This window comes from Capricornis sumatraensis, chromosome 3 (assembly GCF_032405125.1).
Source record: "Capricornis sumatraensis isolate serow.1 chromosome 3, serow.2, whole genome shotgun sequence".
In the NCBI taxonomy this organism is placed as follows: domain Eukaryota; kingdom Metazoa; phylum Chordata; class Mammalia; order Artiodactyla; family Bovidae; genus Capricornis; species Capricornis sumatraensis.
Genome location: NC_091071.1, coordinates 15,193,625 through 15,209,091, shown reverse-complemented (window position 1 = coordinate 15,209,091; position 15,467 = coordinate 15,193,625). Strand labels below are relative to the sequence as shown.

The 15,467-nt window shown below is 53.3% G+C and overlaps 1 protein-coding gene across 1 annotated transcript; it reads right to left on the bottom strand.

Annotated features, from left to right (window-relative positions):
• Nucleotides 1–2,802: 2,802 nt before the first annotated feature.
• On the bottom strand, nt 2,803–5,565 carry ZNF629 (zinc finger protein 629). Its single transcript, XM_068969175.1, has 2 exons — nt 5,493–5,565; nt 2,803–5,337 (listed from the first exon to the last, which is right to left on the bottom strand). Exons 1-2 carry the CDS (start codon nt 5,563–5,565, stop codon nt 2,804–2,806), a joined length of 2,607 nt encoding a protein of 868 aa, XP_068825276.1. The 3' UTR covers nt 2,803.
• Nucleotides 5,566–15,467: the final 9,902 nt, after the last annotated feature.

The window sequence follows — 15,467 nt, the reverse complement described above, 5'->3', positions numbered from 1 at the left end:
GACTCAACACTGCCGCCTCCCCCACCCAGCCTGCTCCCTGCTTAGTTCCTCCCAAGATGTAGCTCATTCTGGGAGGAAAGCAGCTGGCTAAGGGAGTTTGGGGAGGTGGGCAACAGAGAACAGGTCACACCCCAGAGGTCTCTGACTCTGCCCCCTTTCTTGCTATGAAACCCCAGACCCCAACTAACTGTGTCCACATCGTCCGTTCGGTACCACAGCCAAGACCCCTGGCCCTCACCCTATGACATGCGAGCATCCTACTATGTATGCTACACCCGAGGCCTCGGAAGGTCCTCGGTCAGCCTTGACCACCCATCTTCCCCCTGGACTGGCCCTGAGCCCCAAAAGCTGCTCTCTCAGACCCTTCTGGAGACTGATTCCTCAGGCCTATTTCCAAGAAGATCTGCTTCTAGTTTTACAAGGGGTTTGTCTCTACAACTGATTTTTCTTTCTGCTGCCATCTCAGAGGAAAAAAAAAAAACCTGCTTGGAGAATGGTCTCCTCTTCCTCAGCCTGAGGGATGCCTCCTTGGTCCATGCTGTCAGTAGAGGCAGGCAGGCTCCTTCTCCCCTCCTGGTGGCGCTTTCTGACCTGGCACTTGGGTGGGTGGGGCTTTATGCAGGTATTAATCAGGTCTCCTCATAGTCCCCCAAGACCTGCCTTTTCCTTCTCCCCAGCAGGCCTAGGCTTTTCCTCCTACAGTGTTCTAGATTTGAGTCTTTGAATTTGAGGGTCATCCCTTTGGGAACAGGACAGTCGAAGGGTGAAGGACTTTCACCTTTTGAACTTTTAGGTAATGGGATCAGAGGTCTCTTCCACAGGTTTGTAGGAAGCCGGGTCACCCTCTCCAGGGACGTGACTCCCCACCTGGCATCTCAGTTCTACTTGTACCACAGCGCATTACTGGGGCCAACGTGGCGTCAGTGTGCACTTCCTCTGGACCCAGCTCAGGACAGGGAGTCCTGTCCTCCTTTAAGGGTCTCTGGGGTTAGGGGGTGGGGTTCTTGTTATGGATGTTTCAAGAGTTTTGGCTCTTCAACCGTTTCAGAGGACAACAGTCTCATTCCCCACCACGGGAGCAGGTTTGGCAGGGTTAATGAAAGTATGTCACTGTTCGTGGTGTGTGAGGACAGGAGACGCGCCTGGCCAGGGAGTGTGTTTCTCATCATTCTGTCTCTCTCTGAAGGTTTCTGGCTAAGGAGGAGAGGAGCCAAGTGGGTAGACTCTTGTCTTCTTTCCAAGACCACAATTGGGCTGGGCTGCTGCAACCTCAGAAGGCTCCAGGTACCCAGGTGAGGAAGGTGGTCAGGTCTCTGCGTACTCTTCAGGGATCCACAGTCCAGCCTGTGGGGCATCTGGACACCCATCACTACGTGTCCTCTTGCTGGCTCGTCCTCTTGCAGCCTTGCTAACAGCTCAGATGAGAGAATGAGGTTAAAAATCAGGTTGCTGGCTAATCCAGGCTCTCGATTCTGGCCATTCTGCTGTCCCTTGTTGCCAGAGAATCAAAGGTGGTGCTCTTAAGAGAAGTCTGGCCAGAATTTGACCACACACAGACCTCGTGTCTCTGAAGGGATTTATTCTTTGGAGGACGACTAGCAAGGCTTCTCCCTCTCTGAGGACAGAATGTAAGGAAACGGGCTGCCACAGCCTCAGGACTGATGGCAGTTAGATTGCAGGAGAAGCCTCCCGACAGTGAGACCTGAGAATGCGGCAGGAGGGACCCTCCATCCCTGGAGGCCTCGCAGTGAAGATGTTCCCCAGCTGGGGAGGGGAGTCCTGCCTGGCTCGGGAATGTGGGGAACTCTGGTGGCCTGAGCTAGGATCTGCTTGTACTTGCAGTTTGACAAGCTTCTGAAACAGGGAGGACTGGCAGCCTGGGGTTTGTTGGGTTCCATCTCGACAGCTTCTCCACCTTGGTTCGTTTTCCTCAAAGCACTCTAACAAATTACCCTGCTCTTCCCTCCTAATTTCTGTGGTGGTTTCCTAGTCTCCTTACACTTAAAACTTTTATGCTCCCCAAACTTTGGCCTTTAAAAAGGCTGGACATGTTTTTTTCTTCCCATTTTGGGGGGTTCTTTCTGATCAGGAGTTCCATGGGCCTCTTCCTCTCTCACACACAATCATCTAAGACTTCCCTCGTCCCCCATGGAACCCCCAGTGCCTTGAACTGGACCTTCTCTTCCTAGTTCCTGGGTCATTTCTCCTCTGGGGAATCAGAAGGTTCCTCCTCATTCCCACGCTCCTCCCCCAGACCAGCATTTTCCTCGGTGTCATCGTCCACGGCTCTGGCAGACGGGCTCCCTCCCATACTCTTGGGGGAGAGAACGCTGTGGAGTGAGTTCATGGGAGGTCCTTCTACACCTTCTAAGGGTCACTCCTCCCAAGTCGACGCCATTGTCGGATTCCCTGTGCTTCCCCGACCCTATAGTTTCACTAGGTTTTCGATACAGTTTTATAGGGTTGTCTAGAGACATATTGGGACCTCTTCCTACAATTAATAGGGCTTTTATCCACTATGGTTTATAGGGTTTTTCTGCTACAGACTTAAAGGGCTTTTTTTTTTCCTACATATTTATAGGGTTTCTAACCCAACAGTTTTTCTCTACTGCCTTATAAGTGGTTCCCACCAACAATTTTAAAGGGTTATTCATCACTGATGTAAAAGCACTACTTTTACCCACAATTCTTTATCCTCTTCTTCTCTACAATCTGATAGGGTTTTCCTCCTTTCCCCACATAACTTTTGGGGAGACCCAGTGTTCCTCTCAGGAGAGAGAGGCCTCTGCTCTCCAGACCCTGTTCACAGGGTGACCCCAGGGTGGCAGCTCCTATGGAGGAGGAGGGCTGAGACTTCTGTGAAGCCATCTCCACACTCGGGGCACAAATAGGGCTTTTCTTCCAAGCTGGTTTTGGGGCTTCCCCCTTCCTCATGGCTGCTGCTCTCTGTGGGTGCAGGGGCCTCTCCCTCACCTTCCTGGCTTGTGGACAGGGTGGCTGGCTCTGGGACGGGGTCCTCGGGTATGGGGGACTTTTCTCGGGTATGGGTCTCCTGGTGCCGAATGAGAGCCAGGCGATCGAGGAAGGAGGCCCCACAATCTGAGCAGCTGTAGGGTCTGGCCCCCAGGGGGCTCCTGAGGTGCTCCAAGAGGACGGAGGAGCTCTTCCCCAGCTCTGGACTCTTCTGGGCTTTCCCGCCGGCATGGACTTTCTGGTGCAGCAGCAGCTCTGAGCTGAGGGCAAAGCTTTTTTTGCATTCGGGGCATTTAAAGGGCTTTCCACTGAGGAAGGGACTGGGGCCCGCCCCTTCCCCGAGGCCAATCCGATAATCGGGAAAGAGAAAGGGCTTTTCGTTGCCGTGGGTGACCTGATGCTGGAGGAGCACCGAGCGATCCAGAAAGCTCTCGCCACAGTGCGAACAGATGTAGGACTTGGAGGAGGGCAGCCCCAGCCTGTGGCTGAAACTCTCCTGCCCGTCGGGCATTTTAAATGGTTGTCCGGGCGGGTCGGCTCTGCCCTCCGCAGCACCGGGAAAGGAATTCCCTCCAAAAGGGAGCCTGGGGGACCGGAACTGAGGCGGCTTGGGAGCAGGGTGGGCGGGGAGGCCGTCCGAATTTTTGTAGGGGTTTTCGCCAATATGGATCCTCTGATGCTGCATGAAGATGCCCTCGTCGTTGAACCCCTTCCCGCAGACCAGACACTTGTGGGGTTTGGCTCCAGGGGGTGGGGTCAGCAGGGCAGGGTCCCCGAGCCCCAGGAGGCCGTCGCCCTGAGCTCTTCGGGCCGGGGTCTTGCCCCTCTCGTGGATCACCCGATGCTGCTCCAGCTCGTGCGCCTCCAAGAAGGCCTTCCCGCAGTCGGAGCACACGAAGAGGTTCTCATCCATGTGCGTGCGCACGTGCGTGATGAGGTTGGAGCTCTGGCTGAAGCTCTTGCCGCACTCGGGGCACTTGTAGGGCTTCTCGCCCGTGTGCGTGCGCCGGTGCTGGATCAGGTGCGAGCTGCGGATGAAGCTCTTGCCGCAGTCGGAGCACTTGTAGGGCTTCTCACCCGTGTGGATGCGCTGGTGGCGGATGAGGGTGGAGCTCATGATGAAGCTCTTGCCGCAGTCGGCACAGATGTAGGGCCGCTCGCCGCGGTGGATGCGCTGGTGGTTGATGAGGTTGGAGCTGACGCTGAAGCTCTTGCCGCACTCAGGGCACTTGTAGGGCCGCTCGCCCGTGTGCGTGCGCTGGTGCCGCAGCAGCGTGGCGCTCAGTGTGAAGGTCTTGCCACACACCGGGCACTTGAAAGGGTCCTCGCGCAGATGAGTCCGCTGGTGCTTGATGAGCGTGGAGCTGTGGCCGAAGCTCTTGCCGCACTCCAGGCATTCGTAGGGCTTCTCGCCCGTGTGCGTGCGCTGGTGCTGGGTGAGCTCCGAGCTCTGGATGAAGCTCTTGCCGCACTCGGTGCAGCGGTAGGGCTTCTCCCCGGCGTGGATCTTCTGGTGCTTGAGGAGGTTGTGGTTCTGGCCGAAGCGCTTGCCGCACTCGGGGCACTTGTAGGGCTTCTCGCCCGTGTGGGTGGCCTGGTGCTGGATGAGGTCCGAGCTGCGGTAGAAGGCCCGCCGGCACTCGCCGCACTTGTAGGGCTTCTCGCCCGTGTGCGAGCGCTGGTGCTTGATGAGGTTGGTGCTCTGGGTGAAGGCCTTCTCGCACTCAGTGCACTTGTAGGGCTTCTCGCCCGTGTGCGTGCGCTGGTGCTGCACCAGGTTGGAGCTCCAGCTGAAGCACTTGCCGCAGTCGGGGCACTTGTAGGGCTTCTCGCCTGTGTGCGTGCGCTGGTGCTGCACCAGGTGCGAGCTCTGCGTGAAGCTCTTCCCGCACTCGGAGCAGGTGTTGGGCCGCTCCCCCGTGTGGATGCGCTGGTGCCGCAGCAGCTTGGACCACTGGCTGAAGCTCTTGCCGCACTCGTTGCAAATGTAGGGCTTCTCGGCGCCGGCCGGGCGGCCTTGCACCAGCTCCCGCAGGCTGGGCTCATTGGCTGGGACCACCGGGGGGCTGTTCCAGGTGGTCAGAGTCCCCCACTGCCAACTGGCCTCACAGGCCTTGGTCCAGTCTGACGGGGTCGGGACTACCTCGGGAGTAGGGGTGTCCAGAGGGGTCTGGTGGTCCGAGGGACTGGAGTGACCCAGTGGGGCCGGGGCATCCTGGGGGCCGGAGGCATCCTGGGAGGGTGTCTCCAGGGGCATCTCTGATGGGTCCTTGAATTCTGGGCTCTGATCTGGATCTCCCAAGATGACCTCCTCCCCAGAACTTTCCTGCTGAGCGTTCTCCTCTTCGTTCCCACTCTCTGCACCTACAGAGAGAAAGGGAGTCTCCAGCCCCCATCTCCTTTCAGAACCCAGGGCAGGCCTCACTTCCCTCCTCCCCGGGTTTTTCCCAGAGCCTGCGCCCCTCCCTGAATGGGGCCACTCTCTCCTCAGGACCGCTGTCCCTTCTTGCGTCCCTCACCTGGGTGAGCATCGTCCGGGCTCTGTCCAGGATCCTGCAGATCTGGGCCCCAGAGCGCCGTCTCAGGTTCCATCCCGGAACTCAGGGCTGTGCAGTGCTCCAGGGACCCTGGGGGTGGGGCGGGGCAGGGAGCTGAGCTCCGGCCTGCTTTGACTCCCCCACCCCCACTCCCCTATCTGCCCCATCCCCAGCCCTTATTCCTCCTGATGTGAACTGTAGTCTCCTACCTCCCCATTTTTCTGCGCCTCGGTTCTCACCGCGACCCCCTCCCCCTGCAGGCCTGCCTTCTGCTCCAGAGCTTAAGATCACCACTAAGCAAGTAGGTGAATTTAAGAGTGTAATTAAAAGCTTGTCAGTCATAACCCTTTGAACCCAGACTGGGGGCTGGAGAAGCATCTGACGCCCACGGAAAAGGAGGCGCTCACCCCACCCCTCGGATGCCCAGAGGCTGGGAAACCTGTTATTTTGTTAATCAGAGGATGCTCATTAAGACTCTAATTTTCCTCCTTAATAGGGCTGCTAATTGGGACCAATAAACTTTGCTTATGAGCCCCACAGAGAACCAAGACTAGCTGGAACACTTAAAGAGTTAAAAAAAAAAAAAAGTAATAACCACCCTGATTTCCCTGAGGGGACAGCAGACAGGGCATTCCAAAAGACTGGAGCACTTTCCCGTTATCTAAGCACAGAAAGAAAGAGGAAGCTCCAGCTAGAGGTAGGGAGAAGGGGCAGTTTAAAGCCATCAGGGGCTTCTGCAGAAACTACTTTGAGAGGGAAATGGAAAGGAAAAGAGAGACAGGATGAATGCATGCAGACCACCTGGCATGTGCCAGCAGACGCAGTGCCTGCCGTATGATCCTCATCATCTCACCCTCAAGTCCTGTGAGGAGACCCAGGGATCAGGTTGTCCATTTTCCTGGTTAGGAAACCAATGCCCAGTGAGATTTCTTCAAGGTCACAGGATGGGAAGTGGCAGAGCTAAGACCAGAAATGCAAGATTCTGTGTCTGGCATGTCCTGGCCTCTAAGAGAGGGAGATGACCTTGAAAGTCATGTGAAACTCACAAACGTGGGCAGATGGGGAAAGACAGCTCAGTCAGAGCCTGCTGGCCATGGGAAAGGGCTGGAGAAATTCCTGGGACCAGAAGGTTTCCCTGGCTATGAAAGAAGGGGTCGGATCCTGACAACCCGGCGCTCTGAACAAGAAACAGAACACTCCCGGCTGAAGCCTTCCACTATGGTTCCATCCTGGCATCCCTTCTTCTAATCCATTTTCTCTTTTGTTGCTGCTGTACTCCATCCCTAACACGTACTAGGTGTTCGGTAAATTCTGGATGAATGAATGAGATGCCCCTTGCTCCTACAGAACCTCTTTGGTCCAGTGCTTTGGAGAGGATGGCAGCAGAGGAACAGGAGCTCAGAGTGAAACACAGGCAGCTGTCACTCCCAAAACGGTGATAAGATTCCGGGATGAAGGAACAGGGCCTCAGGAGCTAAGTGCGAGGAGAACTCCCCACAAAGTTTAGACCCTTAAGAGAGACCCTGTGGGGGCCTGGGCTTTGGGTGGTCATGTGCAAAGACCCCAGAGGAGGCTGTGGGGTGGTAACCAAAGTGAAGCAGGAGCTAGCTGAACCCAGGAGAGACAGGAGCTAGATTTTAGGAAGTAAATGAATTTCTTCATCCCTGCCGCTTCTTAGGCTCTGAGAATCCCCCACCCCCATCCGTAAGAGTCTGTTGGGAGGTGGCAGCCGGGACCTCTGCCAAGCTGGGGGCTGCCTGCCTATTTTGAAGAGGCCTGCTGTGTTTGCTGAGGACAGGTGAGCACTCATGTACCTTGATGTCTCTGGAGAAATTCAAACTCAGCGGTCCGGGGTAGAAGGGAAAGGGTTAATGACAAAGCCGACATGGAGCAGGAAAGTGGGGAAACCGAGGGAGGTGAGAGGTGCTCGGGCCTGCACGGGCCTCGACCTCAGGCCAGCCCCACTGCGAAGGGAGAGGGAGGGCAGAAGAGGAGGAGGCTGCCTCCCAGAGAGGTGTGGAGAGCGGCCCAGGGTGACCCTGACATGGAGGCAGCTGCGGGAATGCAGCCACCCTGGCCCCGGTTCCCCCCACGCCCGCACCGGCCCAGACCCTGGACTCCGGCTCCAGCCGGTCCCCGCGACCCTCCTTCCTTTCTCCAACCCTGAGCCCGGCATCCTCCCCTCCCCTCCACCCCCGGGGGCACCCAGGATTCCCGGCTCCCCCGCGGTGCCCCAGCCCCCGGGCCGCCGGCCGAATTCCCTCTTCCCAGAATGCTCACGCCCTCCCCTCCCCCACAGCCAGACCCTCGCGCTCTTCCCAGAATCCTCGGCCCTCGCGGCCCCTGCCCGGCCCCCACCCCTACCCCGGGCGGCCGGGGGGCGGGGGAGGGGGCTCACGCCCGGGCCCGGGCCCCCGGCCTCCCGCGCCCCATTGTTCCCCAGCGGCCGTCCCGGGCCCTCCAGGCCACCCCCCCGGGAACCCAGGCGTCCCCCACTCACGGCTCTGGGGTCTGGGAAAGGCCGGAAGGCAGGATCCAGCCCCAGGGGACTTAACCCCTTGAATGCCCTGCCTCGGGGGGCGGGCTAGATGCCGAGGACTCTAGGGTCCTTCTCAAGGGGTGATCCCAAGCTGAGGACCCGGGGACCAGTTCAGGGTGACTGGGACGGAGCAGGAAGTGACCCCAGCTTCCCGGGCCCCTCTAGCCTGGAGTCAGAGCATCAGCTCTATGGGATTTAACCCTTTGCCTCCCACAGCCTGGGAAAAAAAGGAGGACGGGGAAGCCGGGAGGTGGCAGAGACGGCACCCCTCTCTCCGTCTCCAGTGGGAACTGGTTCTCGGGGGAACCGAGATGCCAGTGAGGGGCTCCGGATTTCTGGCCACCCTGCATCTCGCAGGGGCTCCGCCTGCCGCTCCCAGAAAGCCCGAGCTCTGATTTGGTGGCTGCTGGTCCCCTGGGGCCTGCCTTTGTTGGGACTCAGACCCACAAAAGGGGCTTGGATGCCTGGGTTGTGGGTTGGGAGCAGGGGCTGGCCGGCCACACTTCGAGATGGAACATCTACAGACCAAAAAAAACGGCTTAGTTGAAATAAGTCACAGCAGCAAGCATTTGGGCTGAGGGGACCAGCACAGCCAGGAGGGATTTGTGGCAACCTGTGCCTCCCTGGCAAGTGTGTGCCCACCCCCTTGGCCCCAATTAGCTCTCCTTACAGGAGGGAACTGAGGCCTGGTTGTGGCGGGAGGGAGGAGGGCCACAGCCTTTCCCAGTAGCTCCTGGGGCACCCAGCTCAGAGCAAGAGAAAAACCCAGGTGGCCTCCCAAGGCCAGTTTATGTGGGCTCCCAATGTTTATAGCCTTGATCTCTTTTCCTCCTCACTCCAATCCATGATCATCCCCATTTTACAGGACAGGAAACTAAGGTGTGAGATGTGAGGCCATGCCACTATTTCAATTTAACACATTTGTATATGGAAGCCTATTACCTCTGGGCACTGTGGGGAACAGAAAGGTGGGGAGACCTCGGAGCTGAACAAAAGCTGGGCTCTCTACCCTCAAGAACTCAGAAGGTTTGAGTGTGTGTGTGTGTGTTAAACACAAAGGAATTACAGGAGAACGTGAGTTCTGTCTGTTCAGAGACGTGAGTGAGCTGGAGAAAGAGGAGGAACAAACTGTCAGAAATTGCTATAGTGGATGCAGCTTCTCTGGGCCTACGTCTGCCGTTTAGAGAGTGTGGCCAGCAGGACAGGAGGCCCCGCTGGGCTTGCCTCTGTTCCTTATCAGCACTGTCATCTTCCACCTTCTCTAGCAGCCATATCTCCATCTTATCCTTGGCTTCCAACACCTTTGATACCTCGCTGTCACCTCACGGTCTTTGCTCCTCCTGAGCCCCCTTCCCCTGTGTTTCTCGCAGCATGTTTCACCCCAACACTATCGGCCTCTCCTGCACGCCATGGGGGTTAAGATCAGCTCCATCCAGGCAGGCGCCTGGCCTCTTGTCATCACTGCCATCTAGAGCAGTAACTGGCAGGTAGTAGGTGCCCAGTGCACAAAGTGAAGTCATCCTCCTGCCTCTTCCATCTGTTTCTGGATCGATCCGCAAGCTGGACAGATGGGGCAGAGGTGGGCAGATCCGCCAGGGCACAGTCACATTCATTCACAGACGTCCCCACTCTCGCCCCCTCTCTCTGAGGGACCTGTGAGAGGGAGGCCCACATGGAATCAGAAAGGCTGGTGGGCAGATCTGACCTCCAAGGCTCTCTCCAGCCCTCCCAGGGCTACAAAAGTCTGACCGGGCCCTGGGGCAGTGGTGGACAGGAAAGCTGTACCCTAGAGGCTCAAGAAAGAGGTGAATTTGACCTACAAGGTTTTTCTCTCTCTTTTTTTAACTGAATAAATTGCTACCTTTAAAAAATTGGTACATTTCAGGACTTCCCTGGTGGCTCAGTGATAAAGAATCTGCCTTACAATGCAAGAGACACTGATCTGGGAAGATCCCACACGCTGTAGAGCAACTAAGCTCGTGTGCTATAACTACTGAGCCTGTGCTCTAGAGCCTGGGGGCCGCAACTGCTAAACCCATGTGCTGCAGCTACTGAAGTGCCTGCACCCGAGCCTGTGCACCACAACAGCAGAAGCCGCTGTAATGAGAAACCCACACACTGCAGCTAGAGAGGAACCCACACAGCAACGAAGACCCAGTGCAACCAAAAATAAATACACTTTTAAATGATTACCCCCAAATTGGTACATTTCATATAAAAATTCGAATTTTGGGAAATCCAAAGATGTGGCAACATCACCCAAATTTTCACATGGCGACAGCTGCCTGGGTGGTCGGGTCCTTCTTTAGTAGGACACTGACTTTTCAGTTTGTCACAGTCCTTGTCACTCCATTGTGTCCCCAACTGTGAGACTGAAAGGTAGTTTCAATATATTAACCATCTTTCATTGTTGCTCCAGCACCCACATAATAGTAGCTATTAATTCTGTACCCCTTGCTCTAGGTTCACCAGGTTCAGAATAATAAATAGGAGGATGATATCTGCTGATGTGGTTCCATTGATGATGCCAGGCACTGTCCCAAGGGTTTACATGTAGTAATTCCACAAACCTTCACAACAACTCAGGAAATCATTATTATTATTATTTGAGGATAGAGTGAGTCACTGGGACACAACTTTCTAGGAATGAGATGGATTTAAACCCAGGCATACTGACTTCAGAAACATCATGGCTCTTAACCAGGACTCAGGTTGTGTCTGTGTATGTGTGTGTGTGTGTCTGTGTGTGTGTCTGGAACCACAGGGTAAACCTCTCAACCCCACCATTCTCTCCTCCACTAGCTCCAGAAGCTGGAGAGAGGAATTGGGAAGGGCGGGGCACCCTGGGTGGTTCCCTGTCCCACTTCTAGGGAGGCAAAGGGTGCTCTGAAGGCCGGGGGTGTGCTGTTCTGTTGCCTATAGTCAGCTGGCACAGTAGCCATGAAGGAGACCCTCCTGCCAGGGAAATTTCTGGAAGGATGAGGATTGACTCCTTGCCTTTCATGGACAGCCCACTGCCATGTTCTTCTTGGCCGCAGCTCACCAGCCTCCCGTGCGGCCCCTTAATACACGGCCTTGTGCCCCGAGGCCCAGGTTACACTGAGAGCAGTAAGGTCCTGAAGATGGTTAGGTGTGTGTCTGTGTTCAGTCATGTCCAACTCTTTGCAACCCCATGGACTGCACCCTGCCAGGCTCCTCTGTCCATGGAATTTTCCAGACAAAGATATTGGAGTGGGTTGCCATTTCCTGCTCCAGAGGATCTTCCCGACTCAGGGGCTGAACCCGGGTCTCTTGTGTCTCCTGCATTGACAGGCAGGTTCTTTATCACTGCTGCCGCCCTGTGATTCCCTGGAGGTGGATCCTGATCCAAACCCTGCTCCATGTTCACTGCCAGTGGGGTCTTGGGCAACTCACTTTGCCTCTTAGAGATTTAGCTACCTCTTCTTTGGAAAGAGGATGAGCCTTGTTTTCCAAGGGACGGGAGGGTTACCTGAGGTGATGCAAGAATTCAGAGCTGACCACTCTAGCCAGGTCTGCCTCAGTCTTCCTTGTCAGAGTGCCCAGCCCTCAGCCTGGTAGGCAGGAGAGCCAGGAATCTGGAAACCATGTCCTGGGTCATCTGGGAGGATGTGGAGCCATGACTAGACACTCCAGTCCCCTGCTTTGTGGATAGGGATGCTCTCAAGGCAGGAGGCAAGGGCTGGGAAGGTGAAGCCAGAGGAGGCCACTCACCTCACCACCCCAGGCACTTTGCCATGAGGACACCTTTCTAGCCACAGGCAGAAAGGCTGCCAGACACTGCCACTCGAAAAGGATGGGCCCTTCCACCCCCAAGATATGCATGCTGGAGGCTTGCAGGGCCCTGTGGAGCTCCTGAGCACCAAGCCTTTCTGTGTCTCCCACTTCTTTGATTACAGCAAACAGCTCTCATTCAGCCTCCATGACCTTCCCTCGGTTCCAGTGGGCAGATTCAAGCAGTTATTACTTAGGAAAGGGAGGCGATGGGAGACTGAGGAGAACCACTCATGAGAAGCTTTGAGAGCAAGGACCTATTTCCCCATCAAGGCCTGGCTGGGGAACAAAAATCCCCAAAGTCATGCGGCCGAACAACAACAACAAAAATTGGGTGACATATATTCTCAGAGATGTTCATTAAAGTTTTACGTGTAAGAGCACAAAATTGAGGCAATGTAAATATTCAACCACAGGAAAAATAACTCAGCACAATATGGTATAGGTGGTACGTATGGAAGGAATTGTACATACAGCTATTAAAAGTGTGGCTGTGAACGACTTCCCGCGTGGTGCAGTGGATAGGAATCCGCCTGCCAATGCAGGGGACACAGGTTCAATTCCTGGTCTGGGAAGATTCCACATGCAGAGAGCAACTAAGCCCGTGTGCCACAACTCCTGAGCCTGCATGCTGCAACTACTGAAGCCCGTGTGCTTGGAGCCTGTGCTCCACAACTAGAGAAGCCGCCACAGTGAGAAACCTGTGCACCTCAGGGAAGAATAGCCCCCACTTGTTGCAAGTAGGGAAAGCCCACGCACAGCCACAAAGACCCAGAGCAACAAAAAATAAATAAATAAAACCATTTTAAAACTATATGACTGTGAAGACAATGAAGAAGCAAAAACTGACAACTATGTTTTTAAAGCTTAGAGAAACAGAAGGAGGAAATATAATAATAGGCAAAAATGGTTGAACTAGGGGCAGGTAAAAAACGAGTGAGTTAATTTGTTAACTAAAGTACAGTTGACTTACAATACTGTGTGATTTTCAGGTGTATGATTTGATTTTCACATTTTTTTTAGTATGGCTATACTACTTTTCTAGTGCAAAATCCCAACTATATTATTTCTTGCCTTTTTGATAACAGCCACAAACAGGCATGAGGTGATAGCTCACTGTTGCATTGATTTGCTTTCCGTTAATAATCAGTGATGTTGAACAGCTTTTCATGTGCCTGTTGACCATCTGTATGGCTTCTTTGGGAAAATATCTGTTCAGCTCCTCTGCCCGTTGTTTAAATTGACTGGTGTGGGCTCTCTAGTTGTGGCACACAGGCTCTGGAGTGCTGCATGCAGGCTTAGTTTCTCTGCAACACGTGGGATCTTAGTTCCCTGTGTGTGTGTGGTCACATTAGTTGTGTCCGACTCTTCGTGATGCTGTGGACCACAGCTCTCCAAACTCCTCTGTCCATGGGATTCTCCAGGCAAGAATACTGGAGTGGGTTGCCATTTCCTTCTCCAGAGGATTTTCCTGACCCAGGGATCAAACCCATGTCTCTTAAGTCTTGTGCACTGGTGGGCGGGTTCTTTACCACTAGCGCCACACACTAGGGATCAAACCCACACCCCCACATTGGAAGGCAGAGTCTTAATCACTGAACCGTGTAGGTTGCCTTTGCATTGTATCAATGGTCTCCTTTGTTGTGCAGAAACTCTTTAGTTTGATGTAGTCCTATTGCTTTATTCTTGCTTTTGTTTTTCTTGTCTGAGGAGTCATATCTAGAAAGATATTGCTAAGACCATGCATGACACCTCTTAGACCAGGGTTCAGAATGAATGAGCACTGTGTCATTGTCAATCCCTATTCTTGTATTCACTGGGTAAGTGACGTGAGTGTTGTCTGGTTCTATGGTTCTTTGTGGGCTCCTAATGATCAGCACTGTCCTATGGGAACCTTAAGGGTTGAGCTTTGTAAAGTTATTATCACTTGACTGATGCCCTCTTTTTTTTTTTTTTTTTGGCCATGTTACATGGCATGTAAGATCTTATTTCCCTGACCAGAGATTGAACGCAGGAACCCTGCAGTGGAAATATGGAGTCCTAACCACTGGACCACCAGGTAAGTGAAAGTCCCTAACTGATGCCTTTGGACTGCTGAGAGATCCTTGTTTTGCTCTGTAGGTTTGTTTATTTCCAAATACTGCTTCATGTGGGAGAACTGTGAAATCAGATATGTAGCCTTTCTCTAAGATTTATGGCCTCAGATATTAAAACAACATCTTTTTAAAGTTGGTACCATAAGAGTTTTTGTTATTGTTCAGTCACTGAGTCCAACTCTTTTCGACCCCATGGACACCAGCATCCCAGGATGCTCTGTCCTCCACTGTCTCCCAGAGTTTGCTCAGATTCATGTCCATTGAGTCAATGATGCTATCTACCAATCTTATCCTCTTCCGTCCCTTGTCCTTTTGCCTTCAGTCTTTCCCAGCAGCAGGGTCTTTTCCAGTGAATCAGCTCTTCACATAAGGTCGCCAAAGTGTTAGAGCTTCAGCTTCAGCAACAGTCCTTCCAATGAATATTCAGGACTGATTTCCTTTAGGATTGACTGGTTTGATCTCCTTGAAGTCCAAGGAGGTGACAGAATTCCAGCTGAGCTCTTTAAAATCCTAAAAGATGATACCATTAAAGTGCTGCACTCAATATGTCAGCAAATTTGGAAAACTCTGCAGTGGCCACAGGTTGGGAAAAGGACAGTTTTCATTCCAATTCCAAAGAAGGGCAATGCTAAAGAATGTTCAGACTACCATACAGTTGCACTCATTTCACATGCTAGCAAGGTTATACACAAAATCCTTCAAGCTAGCCTTTGGCAGTACATGAACCGAGAACTTCCAGATGTACAAGTTAGGTTTCTAAGAGACAGAAAAACCAGAGATCAAATTGCCAACATATGCTGGATCATAGAGAAATCAAGGGCATTCTAGAAAAACATCTACTTCTGCTTCATTGACTATGCTAAAGCCTTTAACTGTGTGGATCACAACAAACCATAAGGGAGATAAGGGAATCTGGCAGTTGTGTTTGTTTCTTTATTTGTACCTTGCTTGGTTTCAAAAAAGGACTTGAAGTATTACAACAGGTGCCTGGCATCTAGTAAGCCTCCCAGCCATTAAAATGCTGGCCATCATTACCAATTGTAGCTGTGGTAGCAGAGTATCATGATCAAGATAAAAACTAAAATGGCAAACGGAAAATAAGTGGAGAAATGATAACATGAATCCAGGCTTGGTGTACAATACATACGTATAAAGCTTTGTTTGTATAATTGCTCAAAGTGGGTTTTAGTACATCAACTCTACTCCAATAAAAATGTTTTTTAAAAGTGGGTTATAGATTTGCTGAGCTTTCTAGAGGCCCCAGCAAATATTGGTTACAAAATTCATATGAGGACTTCCCTCGTGGCACAGTGGATAGGAATCCACCTGTCAGGGCAGGGGACAAAGGTTTGATCTCTCCTCCAGGAAGATTCCACATGCCACGGGGCAACTAAGTCCATGGGCCACAGCTATGGAGCCTGTGCTATAAAGCCTGCGAGCTGCAACTGCTGAGCCTGCATGCTGCAACGACTAAAGCCAGGGTACCTAAAGCTTGTGTTCCACAAGAGAGGCCACTGCAATGCGAAGCCC

Excerpts from the sequence above, each read along its gene's own strand:
- ZNF629 (XM_068969175.1), bottom strand. The coding sequence starts at position 5,565 with ATGGAACCTGAGACGGCGCTCTGGGGCCCAGATCTGCAGGATCCTGGA. Across the intron at positions 5,338-5,492 it reads CCCGGACGATGCTCACCCAG|GTGCAGAGAGTGGGAACGAA; the intron begins GTGAGGGACGCA and ends TTCTCTCTGTAG.